Consider the following 18,794-nt stretch of genomic DNA (forward strand, 5'->3'; position numbering starts at 1 on the left):
ATGCAATAAACAGCTATGTTATCTCTCTATGGAAACTAACCTTAAGTTCAGAACTCAAATATCTTTCTAAATAATTTTGTGTTTGTATTCGTATAGATATAAAACCAATAACTGTAGAGCTCAAATCAGTCCAGCAGTTTCATTACCTAGGTAGCCTCATCTCCTTGGATGGTAAGATTGATGGAGAGATAGACAACAAGTTAGCAAAAGCATATAGTGCCTTCGGAAAGCTTCATAAAAGAGTTTGGCGAAATAAACACCTGAAAAAAAGCACCAAGATCAGTATTTACAGAGGCATAGTGCTGTCTACTCTCTTATATGGATCTGAATCATGGGTCATCTACTGCCACCACCTGCGACTCTTAGAATGCTTCCATCAACGCTGTCTCCATACAATCCTAAACATCCACTGGTCAGATTATGTGACCAATACATCTGTTCTAGAACAAGCAGCAATCAGAAGTATTAAGGCCATGTTGCTGAGAACACAGCTGCGTTGGGCAGGGCACGTCTCAAGGATGAAGGACCACCGCCTCCCTAAGATCTTGCTTTATGGCAAATTTGCTACCAGCTGCCGCAAGAGAGGAGCCCCAAAGAGAAGATACAAGGACTCCCTGAAACAACATCTCAGCCTTGGCCATACTGATCAACATAACTGGTCTACTCTGGCCTCCCACCAGGAGGTCTGGAGACACACTATCTTCTACGCTGCTGATGCTTTCGAGAAAGCACGCAGATTAACTCTTGAGGAGAAAAGACAACGCAGAAAGAATCATGCTTTGCAGAATGTACATCCTAAGGAGTCTTTCTGCTGTGCCTTTTGCAACCGGACTTGTCTATCTCTTATTGGCCTTTTTAGCCACCAACACGCTTGCAACAAACGTAGGTAGAGCCCTTCTCAAATCTTTGTTTGCGAAGCCCAGCCATGATGATGCTGCTTTATGATAAGTACTACCAGTGTGTTGCTTCCCCTTACTTCATCTCTCAGAAGTATAAAATACCAAATATTTCCTACTAATACCCAATCTGTAATCCATGTTACTTGATGAATTCTGTATTCTTCTCTGTGTATTAACTATTAACTGGGCCACTAACTGGAGGTTCACATAAGTTTGTTTTTAAGACTGCATAATTTGAAAGTAAAATTCCCTTGTGCCAGAAGCGAGCTAGTAAATTTTACCAATTATTATTCTCAGAAATACAAAGGGACTTATCTAGCTAGGAGTTAAGTATTCTGTGATGACATTGTGAGTTATATGCTGCCCATATGATCTTTCACTGGATTTTTCAGTGTATGAATGTGAGAGTAAATTATCCTTGGTTAATCTCATAATATGCAGTAGAACTGTATGTACAGTCCTTTTTCTTTCTGCCTCTTTTCTTAGAGGAAATTAACATCTCCCAACCCTGTGGTCTGATTATGTTCATATTGAAACATTTCTGGCACTTAAATCTGAAAACCATTGCGTATTTATGTAGAGGAAATTCTTTTGGTAGATCTAAAAATCTGGGCAGAGCAACAGATCTTCACTTTTCTTGCTGTGCAGGTTCTGAGAAGGGGAGTCATGAGGGATTCTTTCTCCTTTCACCCACAATAGGAAGAAAAATTCTCTACTGCCATGTTTAGGAAAAAAAGGTCCAGATTCTGGCATATCAAAGGCTTATTGTTTTGAGGTCAGGGCTAGATCAGTGTTAAAAACTTGCTCAGCATACTGTGTTCTGCCATTATCCAAGTTTTGAATTGTACAAGTATAGATCAGCAATGGATATGTTTGAGTGGTTGTTTTACAGATATAATTTTTTTGAGGCATTAGTGTGAATTTTGATCATGTCTATTTTTGACTGATTCAGAGCTGGAATCTGTAAACACAGGGCATAATATTTTTACTGTTGCCTGAATATCACAGTCTTCAGAAAAGAAACTCCATCACAGTCAGAATGCAGGAAATGAGATAGCCCCTAAATGTGGTCTTGTTCTGTTTTTCAAATTTTTTTGTCATTACTCTCAATCTGTTTATATTAATTATTAAATATGGAATTTTTATATCCCATGATGCCCTTAATTTACACAAGCTCAACAGAATGTGGATCAGATACATTTTCCTACCTGATCCTACCTGCATCTTTCCATCTTTAATCTTTTCACTCACTAACAAGTGGTAACATTATAAAACATAGGGTTTTTTCCTTCTATATCTCCAATGTATCTAAGAAGTAACTTTGATTTATCATATAATTCCAGAAAATAACTATGAAGCACTTATTGTCACTGCTGCTGTATCTTTAGTTTCTCAAATGCTTTCATAATCTCAAGCAGGTGAGGGAGAAGGCGGCAAGCGTAACTGCAAGCCACATTTCTGATTCAGGGACATTCTGGGCCCAGCCCCTCATGTTGAATATTCTGGAGGCTTAGCTGGCAGCAGGCACCCCAGGATGCTTGGGCCACTTTGCTGCCTAACATCTCTACAGGACACGGCGCACAATGCTATGACGCCATCTCTGACATGTCCCCTCTACTAGCAGTGGTCACATCCTTGGCAATCCCCCATGGTATCATTGTAGAAAACCCACAGGAAATAATGTCTTGACTGCTGTCTCCGTGACTGTACTCCTAAACATCCTTTGATACTAAATATGATGCTCTTCTACATGGTGGAGAAGGTCTAGAGGTGTGTGAAGGTTTCATCCTTTTCTGTTTTCTTTCAGATTTGCCAAGTCTGAAATTGAATGATGTGTTCTGCTGTGCTAATTGATTAAGTGGCATCTATCATAACATAAAGAGATCAAACAATTGTTTTTTCTCCCGTGTTACCATTTAGAGCTCTCAATTCTTCGCGGATCATTAGCGTATAATTTTCAGATGAGCTAGCCAGTAGGTCCCTAAATAAAAATTAGTAGAAAATATTAGCTAGGAAAGCTAGACTGGTAATGAGCTGTTGCACTATACTAATATGATGCGTTTATAGTTCATTTTTAGCCTTAATCAGTGATAAGGGCAAGTTGTCAGCATTTGATAGCTAATTGATATTTCTTGGAATTACACTGCAACAAAACCACTGAAATGAAAATAAAGCTTTTCTTGATATATGACAAGTTAAGGGTTAACTATGAATACTTGGGTCAAATATACCTCTTAGCTACACTATATGCAAATCAGCTGCACTGAGGGAAGGTTCATTGGTTGTCAAAACTTCTTTGGTCCCTTTTGGCTAATTATAATTTTTTTTAAACTGGTACAGGACTGGCTTTGTAAACAGAACCAGGCCTTTAAGCCATTTGCTATATATTTAATATGTCATAAGACACGCAAAAAACCCATAAACCTGAACTACTGAAAAATATTAACAATGCAGTGACAACTTCAACTCTTATAGCAGTCCATTTCTTAATGATTTTGTTTACTCTGTGTTCATTTGGGAACTGCTGTCCTCCCACAGAATTAATTGGATAAAAAATAATAACATGGATCTGAAAAATTATAAGGCAGAAATAATCTAAGCCACGGGATATGAAAGACTTGAAAGCCTGGCTAACTTGACATCTGTGAGCTGAAATTTTTGTCATTGCACAGCTATAATTAGGTGACTCTAATCACTCTCATAATTGCTAATACGGGAAATGTCCTGTCTGTCCTCAGTAGCTGGTGGTGGGAATGACTGCTACGCACAATGTTGTGCTTCCAAACTGTAAAGCCAGACAAACTCTGCGAGCAGAATTTTCTCTGACACGCATGCTCCAAGAGAATTTTAGCTATCTCTTAGGAGGCTAAAGTATACGTGATCATGCAATCTCACTGCTAGTCATCCAAATACATTTTCAATTGGCCATTTAATTGGCCATTTCCAATCAGATTTAACGCAGGGACAGGCCTTTAGGTATCTGAGGTCTGTGCAAGACTCTTGAGACTGAGAGAGGGATGAGGCAGAAACAGGCTGGGCCATGAAGGTGTGAAACCAGCAGTTACCTGTGCCACTGGTGCTGGCTTGCCAAACTGCTGAGCTGAATGTTAGCCAGCCAGCATGCACAGGCCAAGAAGCAGAGAGAAAGGAGCTGCATCTGAAGGAGGTGAGTTAGGTGGGATGTAGGGAGGGAGGGGTCATAGGAACTATGCAGAAGAGGGGACAGCCAAAGTATAGAAAATGGAGTAACACAGCACACAGAACTAGTCTTCATTACTTCCTCTATTCAAAGAACAATTTGTTCATTTTTCCAGATCCTCTCCATTTGAAATGCAATTAGATGAATGTATTTTCCTACTGAATGAAATTCATGCAGTCAACAAACCTCTCTCATGATTTGCTCATCAGTGTGTATGGAAGAGGAGGAGGAAGAATAGAGAGAAGAAAGAATTTTAAGTGAGTTCACTGCTAGATCATCTGGATTAAGACATCAATTTTTGCTAGTGAAATAGCTGCAAAAGTTAACATTAAGATGTTAAGAAAGTCCTGCTGCAATAATAATTCAGTATTAGCATTCAGATGTGAGAGGAACGAATTCTGAAGGCCTGAGTTAAAACTCACTTAAGAGTAAATGGAGACAACAAGTATTGCCTTCTCAGATGGTGAACTTTGAAATATCTTCACTGTTCCCAAAACTGGGAAATCTGGAACAGCTGTCTGTGCAGTTAAATTCAACCCTCCTTTCAAAATGGGCATACATTTGGGTACAACCCTCTGGATACAGCCCTCACCCTCTCTTCTATGCAGAAGTGGTACCTAATGTAAAAGAAGTGTAATTTAATCTGTCTAGATCTAAGTAAATACCTGAATTGGTGACCCCTGAGAATTTATTAAGCTGAGAAGACAAGGGTCCGTAAGATGCATCAGATAGTGAAGACTGAAGAGACACTAGCTAGCACTGAAGTGGGAGCTGTCAGACTAGAGTGAAGGCCATCGGGAAAGTTCTTCATGGACCAGTTTTGGGAGAGATTTTATTTTACTTGATATTATTATCAGCAGCCTTGGCACACAAAGGAGGAGCATGCTAATCATAGTGACTGGTTACACAAAGCTGAGAGCCATCATCTGTAGAAAGGCATATGAGAACATCAGATGAGAGCAGCTGTGAGGGCTACAGCAATACAAAGGGCACTAATGCAAGGGAGTTCCCTGATGGACTGCTAACAATTTCTGATGCAATCTGGGAGCTCATCAGCTAGAAAGTGGATGGGGGTGTGTGCTGATTTAGGCACATTGGTTATGATCACAGGTGTCCATAACTGAACTAACAGTGACAAGGTAATGAAATCTGAGGAGGCATTAAGAATGACAGCAGAAAAATAGTAAGAGTTATGCAAGAGGCTAGCAATTCGTCTCTTGAGTACAGCTCTAGTATATTCATCTCATATAGATGAAGGATGAATTCAGACTGAAACAAGAACAAGAAAGTCTGACAAGGGGAGCTTTTCACATGAGAGAACATGAAATTAATTTGGCTTGCATGTCCAAATAGAGTTAAGGAAAAGAGAGCACGTTTCTGTACGTGTGGAGGAGCATTCCCATTCCCATTGCAAGAGCAATGGAAACCAAAGAGCATGGGCAGATAGGGAAGTAGCTGGCTTCCAGCATGCCACTCTGAAGTGGAAGTGTGTGTGGGCAGTGCTAGGTTTTAAGGATGGGTTTTCTAAATGCTTAAGGAGGATTATATGATTCTCTGTAGTGGATAGGGGCAGGAGCTAATAATTCAGTTTCTTCTGACCCCGTGCTTTGGTGATAGCCCAAGGGGATTAGGCTCACAGGACCAAGCAATGCATTTCTCTTTCCTCTTTCTCCCTCTGTAGTGGTTGCCTATGCTCTGTCTTTACCAGAATGACTGTCTTTGCTCTTGGCCTCTCTCTGTCTCCAGACACATTGACAAGGGTTAATTGGATGCTGAGGAACTCTTTCCTCTGTCCCTAGGAGAACACAGCAGGCATGCAGAGGGGATGCAGGAAGGAGGCTACAGAGTCAGACTGTAAATCTCTGTAACGTAAGAATGACCGTACTGATTCAAGTCAAATGTCCTTATAATATCCTGTCTCTGTCTAAATTCAACAGCAGATGCCAAGGATGAAGTGTAAGACTGGAGCAAATACTTAATCAAAAAGTATTCAAGCCTCAACTATTTTCAGCTGTGGGAATTCACTGGCTTTGTAAACAGAAGTAGGACCTTCCAGGCACATTGTAAATGATTCCAGTTTGAGGCTTTCTGAAGACCGTTGGGTTGAAGGTTGAAAGGAGCTTTTTGTGAAAGACTGGCTCAGCTTATCTTTGAAATTCTATGTTAGTGCTTCTTGAATTTTGAACAGCTAACTTTAATAGATATCTTTTTGTAATTTAAAACTAAATACATCCAAAATTAGTATTGGATATTGTTTTCTGTCACTCACAACTCTGTTCTGACTAACAATCTTGTGGAGAGGCAGCTGTTAACATGGAAAAACTCAAATTTATAATTGTTTTCTGAGCACAATAGATACAATATTGAACTCTAAAGAATGTTCTGGTTACCTCAGGTAAAACTTCAAACTATGTAACAATTGCTAAATGGCAAATTTAAGAGAGTTCCTTTTCTTTTCTGCCAAAGGCTAGAAGAAGATCTCTGAAGTGTTAAGAGATATAAGAGCCTATTGAAAAGCTTGTCTACTCAATGGTATTATAGTGGGCAAAATAAATATAAGAATCCATTTAAAGGCGGAGTGAAACTTCACATAACATGAAAAATGAATGTGTCTCATTAATATTTTAAATTGCTGCATGGGTGAAGATAAATATATTTGATACAGCTTATCTCCTCTTGGAGGAGATAAATAGCAAATATATACATTAAAATATTTATACATAAATTTTACCACTTTTACTTACAATACGTAGTACTTGCCTGAGTCTGGGGTCCCTCAGGTTTTATTTAGGCTCATGTGTGTATAAGTACGGTGGAGCATGAGAGATGTTAAAGAATCATACATTTACTTTCCTTATGCCTGTGTTTATAGATGACAGAATTCCCACTGCCCTACACCAGCTGCTAGACTTGGACCTGTTCTGCCAAAACTGTCATAAACCTGCCTGTGGTTCTGCAGTTTAATTTCAATGCCATGTATTTGACTTGAGAAGAGACTGGTTTAGTCTTTGTCTCGTGTATCCTGTCACTAAATCTGTAAAAGCCCAGTTCAAACTCTGAAGCATATGGGAGCCTTTCTGGAGATTTCAGTGACTGCTGGGTTTGGACCACAGTGCCATGGATTTCAGTTAATAAAATCTCAGTTCCGGGGCTTGTTTTTGGACATCACTAAACCCAGGCACAGGTAGAGAATTTTCATCTGTGATCTTTAATTGCCATGCAGGTCACCATCATCACTGCTGTTGCTCAGCCTGTCCCATCACATCTCTAAATCAGGCAGTAGTGTGAGCAGCTCAGCCCATCTGTGGATGAAAGTTTTGTCTGTCTGATGACCATTCATTTTTATGTCAAAGGACTTCTTGGTCTCTCTCCAGTTCCTAACAAGGTCACCCCACCCATATTGATTACTGGCAGTACAAATATAGAGGACAAGGACTTGCAGGCCAGAGAGCATTCTGTTCATTAGATTCTGCAAACATCATTGCAGGTATCTAAGAAACTTATTTTGATCCTAAAATTATATATTGAGTGGTAAAGTGAGTTCTTGAAGTGGTACCAGCTTTTTAGTCTCTTTTGTTTTTTAAAGAAACAGGTGTAGTGGAGAAACTCAGCTTTCTTACTCTTCTTGAAAGAGAAAGAATGTGTAAAGTTAAACAGCGAAGTCCATACTTAGCCCCTGTTACTTACCCACATTTTTGAAAAGACAGTCATGCATGTTGCCTAGGGTCTGTGTGTATTACCTGTACATGCCAGTATAGTATTCCTTAATATAAGTCACGGGTTTTTAATTTGTTTAGATGGTTTGGAGCTGAGCAACTGAGGCCAATGTGTCCCCAGCTGTTAAGTGGGGACATCACACATAAAAAAATCCTCCATTTTGGAACTTGCTTCACCTGCTTAATTCCCATCCTAGGTTAGCAGATTGCTGGGCTGCTGCAAAGTCCATCTTCCTTGCTGAAGGATTGCTTCTTTTATCAGGTTTTATCAGTTTCATGCTTTGTGAAGCAGACTTGGGAGCTGTATGTGTAAAGGAACTTTAAAAGGTATTAAACTGATTACCAGAGAGAGAAGCATGACTTGGGGCTTCCGACTGTATATTTTGCTTTAATGCTGATAGTTTAATATTTTCACTGCTTTACTTTCGGTTTTGACAGCTTATAGTCAGGACCCACTTTCATGTAAGTGCATATTTTTTGGTCTGTTGATCTAAATGAGCAGTTCTAGGAGCATCAGCATCCCAAAAATAAGGTTTGTAACAACTTGCCTCTCAGTTTGACATCCAAAAGGGTATAAAAGCTGGCCAAAAGTTTTCCTACTTTTTAGATTTTCTCTCATTTGTCTGGTTTCTCTGGTGTGTTTAAGAGTGGAGTTTAAAGAGTTTCAGTCTGGTTTCTGTGGAAGCACAAATAAGATTTCTCTCCATCCACCGAGCCATCAACTCTCACAGTGTTTACAGAGGCTTACTAAGTTCGAGCTTTTTATATTATTTTCTCAAAGTTTCTTCAAATTGGCCAACATTCTAGAAGTTTATTGTTGGAGGTGATAAGGCAAGCTTGTGTGCAGGTACATAGGCAGTGTGAACTCTTAAACCTATTCTTTGGGAATATATCTAGTGAGTGGCATAGAGGAATTAGAAATTTTCATATCATTACTGACAGCAAAAATCTGCTTTCTTCTTTCTTTTTTTTTCCTTTCCATGCAGGAGTGTGTGCGCTTTCACTGCCCTCTGCTACAATGCTGAAGGGTATAGGAGGTTGGCATGTAAAATCTTACTTATCAAAATGTGAATTATTTCACTGAGTGACCTTCCCAGTTTCCTGGAGATGTCATCTGTTTACACTAGTAGCAGTGCCAACTGGAGTGGTTTCCAAAACTGAACAGCAGTCAATTTATTTTCAGGTACCACTCCGTTTGGGATTGCAATTAGAATAACTAGAGCTGCTCTCCAGCACAGGAAACTGGGAAGGTCATGCTGCCAAATTGTTGGCATCTTGATGAAGGAGTGTAAACTACTGCTGTTGCTACTGCAGATCAAATGAGCCTAACCAGAATGAAGTAATTATGAAATCCTCCCAAAAGATCATGAATATTCATGGCTCAATTACAAACATTTGAAGTTAATTTTCGTTTGAGGAAATAACCCTGGTATTCCACTCTCGGTACATATGAATCATAACGCTGCTTGCAGGCAAAGGGCAAAGCTGTTTCTTGCTGCTCAGGCTCATGGGTGCCGCTGTGTGCACAGCAGTGGCTGCCTCTGGCTGGGCGGCACAGCAGTGCTCTGTGTGGCAGCCAGCTGCCTTTCTGTCCCACCACCAACTTACCAGTGTATTCACCAGGCAGCAGCCGAAATGGTCACCAATCTGCCTGGGGTGTGGGTAACACATGACTCATGCCAGTCTGGTAGGTAGATGCTTATCTGCACTGAAAGGGGAGTTGAAGTTACTGCTGCCCTACCCTCTTGGCAGGGGCTCTTCAGCACGTGTGAACCCCAATGATGAGACTGGCAGCAGCTGAGCTGCAGGGAGCTGAGGCCTTTTGAAAAACAAGCCCTTTGCTTGGCCACTTGAATGCAGAGTCGAGAGCCTTGCTTTAATCTCCCCACTGCTTGGCCCCATTAAGGCAGTGAGAGCTGGGGGCATTAGCACTGGAAGGAAAGATATTGAGCAAGGGGAGTGGGACCTTCTCTTCGTCGTAATGGAGTGGTGGTGGAAATGCCCTCCCTGTGTGTCTGCTCTGCTCCTGCCAATTTTAACCACTAGAAGGGCTAGTATGAAAGTGGTTTCCATAACGTGTCCTCAGGGACATGTCAGGGAGTGTTTCCTCATGCTTTTTCTTGCTATGTGCCTTATAGGCACAGGCACTGTCCAACTACATCCCAACCTTTCCCTTCCCAGCGCTCCTGCTTGCACTGCCAGGGAGCAGGCAGCCCAGAGGAGAGGTAAGCAAGCTCCCAAGCTGCTCCTGTTGCTATTCCATAGCAGATATACCATTGTCTTCTCATATAAAGAAACCAAACCATACAGATAGGCTGAGGCAAACTTGTGGTTGCCATAATGCTTCCAAGTAAGGGAAACAAAGGGGGGCATGGGAGAGAGAGGGCTTTTTCCTTCCTGTTATGAGTGTACCTTGGTAGAAGTTAACACATGCAGAGTTCTTAAATTATTTAAGATCTGGATCATTATAGGTTTTAACTGTATGATTTTTTTCTCCTATAAATCGTAGTTTACCTATTGCTCACATTTTCTTAACGAGTGGCATTGACAGTTTTTTGGGTATCTGGCTTTAGCTCCAAGATAGAGCCTAATTAGCTCCCTGGATTAATTGATCTTTATTTTTCAGCTAGAATTTATTAGAAGCTGGCACTGTAATGAGACAGACCAGTAGGATCCTTTTCTTTTTTATTATCTTTGAACTTTGCATGTTTTTAATGGTTGCTTGTGAATAGCATTTGGTTCTGTGCTGGGAGTTGGAGTATAGAGGATCATTTTTTTTCATTTTCAATGTAGACTTCTCTCTGAAACCATTACTGGTCTCCAATAGAGCTGCCCTCCCAACCACCTCCCCCCTCCCACTGCACAACTTGCTCTTGCAAGTGCTGCGCTGCATGACTTTAAACTACATTTTGATTTCTTAGCTCTCATTTGAGTAATACATTGACCTGTAGATAAGGGTTTATGTCTTCAGTTTGGTATTGCCAAAATGCAAAATGCAAGTGAACCAAACCACATGAATTCACAAAGCTCGGGAAAAGACTGCAAGGAACTTTTTTCTCATTGAGTTATTGAGTTATTTAAATGAAGGCCAAGTGGCTTCAGCTCCATTGCTGGCACAAGGCAGAAATGAGAAGATGGAGGAGACATCTTTCTCTGTGCATCTTCAGGGCTAGCGTAGTGGTGTGCAGCTCAGAGCTGGGCTGACAATGTCAGAAACCATGCACTCTTTGGTATGTAAAGGTAAAAGTGAAGTTGTTGTGTGATAGCAGTAGCTTTATTGTGAGAGTTCTACTATGGATAAATTTGAATTGCTGAGATGAGGCAGCAAAAGGACCTTCAAGAAGTAGGGTACTTTTAGGTCATCTTTGAATAACAGGGTGCTCCTTGTCTGTTTTGTGGCCTGTTTAAGTTTCATCAGCTTTGGATCAAATTTTGTGCAAAAGTTACAGCTCTTGAATGAGCCCCTTTCATGGTGAGAGGGAGAAGAGGCCAGACTTGGGAGAAGAGGCCAACCCCCAACTGGCTACAAGCTCCTTTCAGGTGGTTTTAGAGAGCAATAAGGTCTCCCCTGAGCCTCATTTTCTCCAGGCTAAACAACCCCAGCTCCCTCAGCTGCTCCTCATAAGACTTGTGCTCCAGACCCTTCACCAGCTCCATTCCTCTCTGGACATGCTCCAGCACCTCAATGTCCATCTTGTAGTGAGGGGCCCAAAAACTGAGCTGATTTGAGTTGCAGCCTCACCAGTGGGACTCTGTCCTTCTCTCATTGATTTTATTTTCTCTCTTTGGTGAAAAGAAACAAAAAGATGCTATTTTGTGCATCTGCCATATGCTCATGTGTTGAACATGTCAAAACCACAAGGATTGTTCTTCAATATGAAATTTCCTCTTAAAAGACAACAGCTGTAGGGGGAATCCCCCTACATTTTATATGCATTTTGTGATAGTACAGTTTAAATGTAAAACCCGTACTTGGCTGCAGCAATACCTTTCTCCTGCTCTTGACCTCTTGACTGCTGCAGTGTCACATCCCTTCCAGATGTGGTTGTGATTTTCCCAGTACATGAACCTGAGCACAGTATCCCCTCAGCATAGTCCTTTTAGCTGGCTCTCCCTTCCCCTGTGCAGTGAGCACAATGTTCTGCGTTGTGCTAGTGTACTTAATACAAGATAACTAACTGCAGTTGCAGTGGAAATTTCCGCTTTGCTTTATTTTCCCTTTAAGGCTAGTGAGCTTCCACCTGGAACAAGTTCATTATCTCCCCAATGCCTTCTTTCACCAGGTGAAGGATTCCCCAGGTTAAAGGTTTAACATGTTACTCATCTTTCTTCAACTGCCTTGCTTCGTTCTGCTAACAAAGCCAGGCTTACATGGCTGAACCACCAAGGGCTTTATGACTCCACCTAGCCTCATTTTGCCTGTGCCTACATACATTGCTCCCATTTCCTCTCTCCCTCTATCAAAATTATTAACAGAAAGGAAAGACATAACTAAGCAAACTATACTGGGTCGTTGTGAACTCAGCTGCTACACACCTGTAACATCTGCTGTTGGGTTTGTTCCTTTTGAGCTATAAACTCTCCTCTGTAGAGATTATTCCCATGCAATAAGAGCCAAAACCAAATATAGTCTTTATGTGATTCCCTTGTCATGTAAGCATTTATTACTGTGAATAAAGCAGTGCATCAGCTCAAAGGAGCAGACTTCACGATCAAAAATAACTGCCATAGTTACTGAGATTTTTCCTTTGACATACCTCTATAAATAATTAGATTACAAGACACCTGAGGGCATACATCATCTGATGCTGTAACAACAACACCTTGAGCGAGTTGACAACTCTCTCCTTTTGGCCAAGTGCCTAGGAAGACACTAAGGTATATGATTAATAGAGAGCCTTGCAAACACAGCCTTGCACTTCCTAAAGCTTAACTATACTATTGTATTGTCTCTCTTGTGGAATGTTATTATTCCTATTCCTAACGGTGCTGCTGTAGTTGTTGAATAGCCAAAATCCTCAGAGCAGCAGAGTGAGGGGAAAGGGAAGACAAAAATATGTTAAGGTGGTCTTGGGAAAGACCAAAGCAAAGCATATAATACAATTGGCTAAATAATTCTGCAGAAAAATCATTATTCTAACATTTCAACTGGATATTCCTCTCCAGTATTGCCTTCTTTTTATGGAGCAATTCTGTGTTTGCGTCTCCCATACACAGAATGAAATGCTGGGCAATGAAAACTCCTGTGAATTTCCTGAGCGTAACATTTATTCTTACTGCTTCATTTTCTATTCATGAATTCTATTTTGCAGCCCTAAACAAAAGCAATTACCATTTGCCTCTTTTCTGTGTAGCTTACTTTGAACACATTGCTTGCATGGATTCTTGTCAAGCTGGAGGACCTGGCAGAGGAAAATCCAGGAAGGCACTGCCCATGTTACACCCCCTCACCCTGGTCTACACCTCAACTGGGCAGTGTGATTCATGCAGCCGTGTCAAATTATGGCAGAATTATGGGATTCCTCTACTGTGTATCAGTGAGCAATTAAGGGGACTTCAGAGGGTAGAGGGGCCTTGGAGGTCAGGCAACGACAGTGAAGGATGTTAGTGGGAGGAAGAGGGGAAGAAAGAGGAGATTGATACTGGAAGAGTGTCTAGCAGTGATGCTGGAGAATGGCAAAGTCTAGTGTAGCTGGTTAGACCACTGCAGGATGAAACTGAGCTCTTCCAGGCTGTTCAGGGGAGGAATTAGGGGTGAGTGTCATGATATGGGAGTAAGAACAAGCAAGAAGATTAGATGAAGAAACCCCAGGATAGACATTGGTAGCAGAGAATAGGATTGTTTGATGAGAGAAGAGCATGTCAAAAAGGACATGAACACGTTAAAGCACAGCTTTCCTACAGCACCGCAAAGGATTGTGATACTCCTGAGTCTCACTGCTTTTCTATAGGCAGCAAATACTAGCAAAACCCCATGGTAAATTGTGAGTCATGTTCTCCTTCTTTACTGCTTGTCCAAACAAAAGGTGGCAGCCGGCGGCTGCTGCTACCACCAGCTAGTTCAGCAACTGAGGCTATTTAACATATAGGAATGTTCCAGGCTTGCTGGAGTCTCACTGAAGTGTAACCACAAATTCACATGAAATTAAATAAAATACAAATAATAAGAGCATTTGGATTTTGAAATCAATTGCTACAGGGGCAGGAAATGTCAAAATTAATGGGCTATACATTGTGTTGTCTGTTCAGAATTCCCCCCAAGTATCATCTTTTTCAAGGCAGATAAACGACTTGCTTTACATATGAATTGAGACTGTACAGCAATGTGGTCGTTGTGAATAAAACCTTCCCTGATTTGTAACAGAAACTGGAAGGCATATGGAGACTGGGATTGAGGACTGTGGAAGTGAAGGAAAGTCTTCTGAAGGGAACCGGTACTACGTTCAGAACTAGCTCTGCCAATGTGTGCCTAAAATTTTTAGATGGGCTACTAATTGTATGTTCCTGGTTTTTTTGAGTACCCAGACTGAGAACCATCTGACCCATTTTACGTTCAAGAGAAGTCAAAGTTAGCTGAACGTGAAAGACTATGCAATGATCAATATTCTGAAAGATTGGTACTTTACACCAAACACTTGTATTTGGTGAAATCTTCAGTACTTCAGGTATGTACCTCGCCTCAGAGGCATTAATCAGATACTGCATTGATGAACTCCACAGGGAAAAGAAAAAATAATAAAGAGCCTTTGAAGAAATCAGTCGTTCTGGGTTCTGAGATGAATACGTATAGTCATAACAGTAGATAATGGACAAGTCTGTCCATTGCAAGGCAAGGATTGAATGAAAGACTAAATTATAGTTCAGTGAGCACTGTTTTTCCTGTGCAGGGATTGAGGTAGGGGTCTAGTGTAAAAATAGTATCCAGTCATGAAATTAAGGATTTTGACTTAACAGTACTGTAAGTCCTTCAGCAGCTTTTATAATGTGAGAGGGTGGAAATAACAGAGGAGAAAAAGGAGCAGAATGGAGAAGCAAGAAGCCCTCATATGGAGGGCTGTTACTCCATGGAATTAACTGAAGATTTCTGCCTGGCAATCTTCTGTGCCACACCTGCAGACATACTTCATAGAGACATCTAAGTTTAGTTTCCTGCCCACAGAGGTCCTGCTTCTGGACTTTTCCAGAGTTAAAACTTTGCATACTTTCTTTTGGAATTTTACCTGTGTGGCATGTATGAATAATATTTAGTAGCATTTTCCTGTAGCCGTGATTATCTAAGGAGCTAGGAAAGAAAAGGTGAAAGAATAATGTATTTTATTAGACCAAGTGATGTAATAAGAAAAAAATAAGGCGACTTTTAAATACTGAAAAAACTGCATAATTGACTTACCAGTATACAGGCATTGAAGTCTGAAGGGTGGTATCCTGACCACATCTTCATTTTTTTCTGTGTATTGCATCCTCATATTCATGATAGGTTATGGTGAATTTCCTAAACTATAAAAAAATTAGTTGATGGGATAGAAATTTATTTAAAATGAAGACAGTTATATTAAATGGTGTCATCGTGCTGCTCTGGCATATAATTTTTATTGCTTTTGGAGCAGAATAGAAATAGACCATTGGCATTCCTGAAGTTTCATCTGCTATAAAAACATTGGTGCATTTCACTATGCTGCTGTGAGAAATCTGGGACGTTCTGCTAGCCAGCCTCTGCTTAATACAATGAGCAACATGCATGCAGGAGCAGCAGACCTTCTGTGAGCTTAGTGTCACTTAGTTTGCAGAGCCAGAGGATCAACAAAGGTCTTGCTTCTCAAAGCCCTTCCAGTGCAGAAGTGCAGACCTTCTCTTTGTAAAACTTCTGCTTTCACAGGAAATTTTGCATTTGCAAATACCACCTCATGAATCACCTAATGAAACAATTCACAGACTTCCTTTTTTTTCAGGCAGAAATGCTATGTCAGCACTCAGAAGAACAAAGCATCTACTTTGTGTCTCACTCTGTCTGTCAAGCACATTTCAGTGAGAGATCCAAAATATTTTACCAATATTTTAATTGAAGAGGATAGAGTGAGTTCAAAATTAAGCCACACATTTTTGTGTTTTATATTCTCTTTTATTTTCTTTCATTCCTTCCAAAGTTAGTAGGTGGTATTGTGAGAGATCGGTGAACCTTGAACAGCTGAACTTGTCTTATGACAATGTCCACAATTGACAAAAATCTGTGTTTCATAACTTTCTTCCCCTTTATTTTATTTTATTTTTAAGTGTACAGCAGTGACACGAGGCTAATTATTTTTTCTGGGTGCAGAGTGAAGTTGATAGTCAAGATGCTGGCTGCTAAATGAACAAACTCTGAAATTAGAAATCAACATTGACTGGGCTTTTTACTGCTAGGTCTCATGCTTTAATCATTGAAAAATCTGCCCTTTAGTTCCCATCTGATATATGTCAGAGGATCATTTGAATTATATAATAGGTATTTCCTCTGCATCATTCTTCTTGCAAGTGTGTGTTTCAGTACAGGCAGATGGCACAGATTATTTTATATTCCTAACGCATATACCTCTAGGAGAGCCACACCTCAGTTTGCTGATGCTGGCTGCATGGGCTATATGTTCTCAGGAGACCAACATGTTTAGAATGTATTCTTTTGCCCTTTCCTCTGTCGTCTCATGTTTTGCTATGATAGAAGCATTGGCAAATGAAAGGTTTGTTATTGATTTCTGTGCAGATGTTAATAATTTCCATGTTACTCTGCATTGGAGTGGCAGCAACTGATGTACAAAATTTGACATCTTAATTATTCCATGGTGGAAAGGAGGGACACTAACCTGAGATACAGCAGCTTATTAACTCTGGATCTGTGGATTTAAAGCAGCCTTAGGTCACAAGTGAAATGAGTGAGGCTGTCTCAGTGTAGTCTGTATGGATATTTGTTTGCTTCTCAAAAGACACCTGATGCCTTCACTGTGTCTGGAGCAGATGGAAGCAGAAATCCCAAAACAAAAAAATGTTTTACTTCCAGTATTGCTAGCCAAACTGAAATTGTAAGTACTACAAATCTCAGGAGATGCACGATTTATGAGCTCTCCAGAGTTATTGCTAGATGCACCAAAATATGCAACCCAAATGCTGCTGTTTATTAATCAAAAAGAGAGGTCCTAGGGTTTTGGTGTTTGTCCATCAGTCCCATCCAGTAGGCACAGGTTCAGTTCCCAGCAGTTGCAGCTTTATGAAGAGTTCCTGTGAGTTGGAAATGTCAAGTGAATGACCAAGGGCACACATGCACCACAGGTGATTAGCAGATATTGAACAGAGAGCCCCAAAAATCTGATCCGCAGCCACTGAAGGTGTTGCTATCATTGCAACAGTGAAAGGAATTTCTTTACCAAGAGATAAATATCAAACTGTCGCTGTCTTTGTTTTCAGCTGTACGTAACTATCACCCACAACTTTTAGCATAGGAGAGGCTGTCTTCAAAAGGATACCATTTCCCAAGTAACCATCCAGTTGACCTGTACATCATGTAGATAAATGTCTCTTTAAAAATTGTATATTTTACATTTCTGACTACAGGATTAGATGACCACCACAGAATTATTTTATATGCATCATCATGCTGTTAAAATTCATATTCTCAGTCCAGTCACAGACAGCCCCACAATAAGCCATCAGCATTTCAAAAGCTACCCGATGCTGAACAATAGAGTAAGTGGCAAGAAGAGAAAATTTGATTTCCACCTTAGTGGAAGAAAAGATCTAATATGAAAGAACAATTGTGTGAAGTCTGAAGGCTTGATTGTTTTGTATTTCACCAGCAGCATCCAGAACTGACTTCAGTGATTTAACTACTATTAACCTTGAGTTATCCAGTGCCCTGGAAGGCAAGAAAAAATTTGTGTTCTCTAATCTAATCCACTACCCTCTTTGTCCTCCAGAGCTGGGCCAGGGTTTGCCTGCACACTCTACACTTCCAAAGGGCAGCAGTTTGATGTGTGCTGCTTTAGCTTCTTAACAGTCTCCAGTGCTGGTCTGCATCTCTGTTTTGGCAGTGGTAACAGTGCAGGTAGGACTGAGACCAGAAAAAGACAGAAGGCAGGAACTGGGACAAGAAGTTTGAATTGTAGTCCAGCGTCTTTCAGCATGCTCAGCTGCAAAAGCAGCATAGGCTAAACCTGAGGAAGGCAACTAATTAGGATTCCATTAAAAAGAGGAGAAAATATCCTGCCAAGACCCAAGTTGCATCATGGTGGCCGAAATGAAACCTTGCTCGCTAATGTAGCCTTAATTCATTTTATTTTACAGAGACAGCAAGCTCACCATGTTGCTTCGAGAGTCCTTGGGGAATATGAACTGCCGCACCACAATGATAGCTCACATTTCAGCTACTGCGGGGAACTATGCTGAGACACTGTCCACCATCCAGATTGCATCACGGGTCCTCAGGATGAAGAAAAAGAAAACTAAGGTAAGACAATGTATAACTCCCTTGTGATGGTGGAGGAGGGAGGAAAAAGGATCCTGAAGGTTCCTTAATAGGGTAGAGCAAAATGTAAAAAATCAGTAATCAATTCCAAAGTGTATGGGTTGTATATACCCTGTCCTAGGCAAGTGTCACAGAACACATATCAGAGACTAGGGCGGGTAAATGGATCAGCTTCAAAGACAGAGGAGTTAGTTCAGACATATCTGCTGTAGCAGGTTTGTAAGCTGCCCTCATTTAATGATATAACTGTCAGAGAGCATTTATTTTCCATTATGCTCTTAGTGCTAATGAAATAATAAGGAATGAAACTGCTGTAGAGTTAAAGGAAATTGAGATTAATTAAGAATTAGATTCTCTGTGCTTCTCAGAGAGAGCAGTAGCAAAATAAATGCAAAACAGTGTGTCTGTTGCCAGCATTGGTGTCCTTTTTATTCCTACTGCTTCTAAATAAGGGTGGTAGATTTTCCAAGAAACAGAGTGAGAATCGG

The 18,794-nt window shown here is 40.6% G+C and overlaps 1 protein-coding gene across 1 annotated transcript in view; it reads left to right on the forward strand.

Annotated features, from left to right (window-relative positions):
* The window catches only part of KIF26B (kinesin family member 26B), a 291,414-nt gene that overhangs the window by 244,913 nt on the left and 27,707 nt on the right, over window positions 1-18,794 (forward strand). Inside the window, exon 11 of the mRNA XM_027657354.1 lies at window positions 18,126-18,288. Within this exon, the coding sequence (XP_027513155.1) occupies window positions 18,126-18,288 (163 nt within the window). The remainder of the gene's footprint in view (window positions 1-18,125; window positions 18,289-18,794) is intronic.

Source organism: Corapipo altera, unplaced genomic scaffold (assembly GCF_003945725.1).
Source record: "Corapipo altera isolate COAL_440 unplaced genomic scaffold, ASM394572v1 2c, whole genome shotgun sequence".
NCBI lineage: Eukaryota > Metazoa > Chordata > Aves > Passeriformes > Pipridae > Corapipo > Corapipo altera.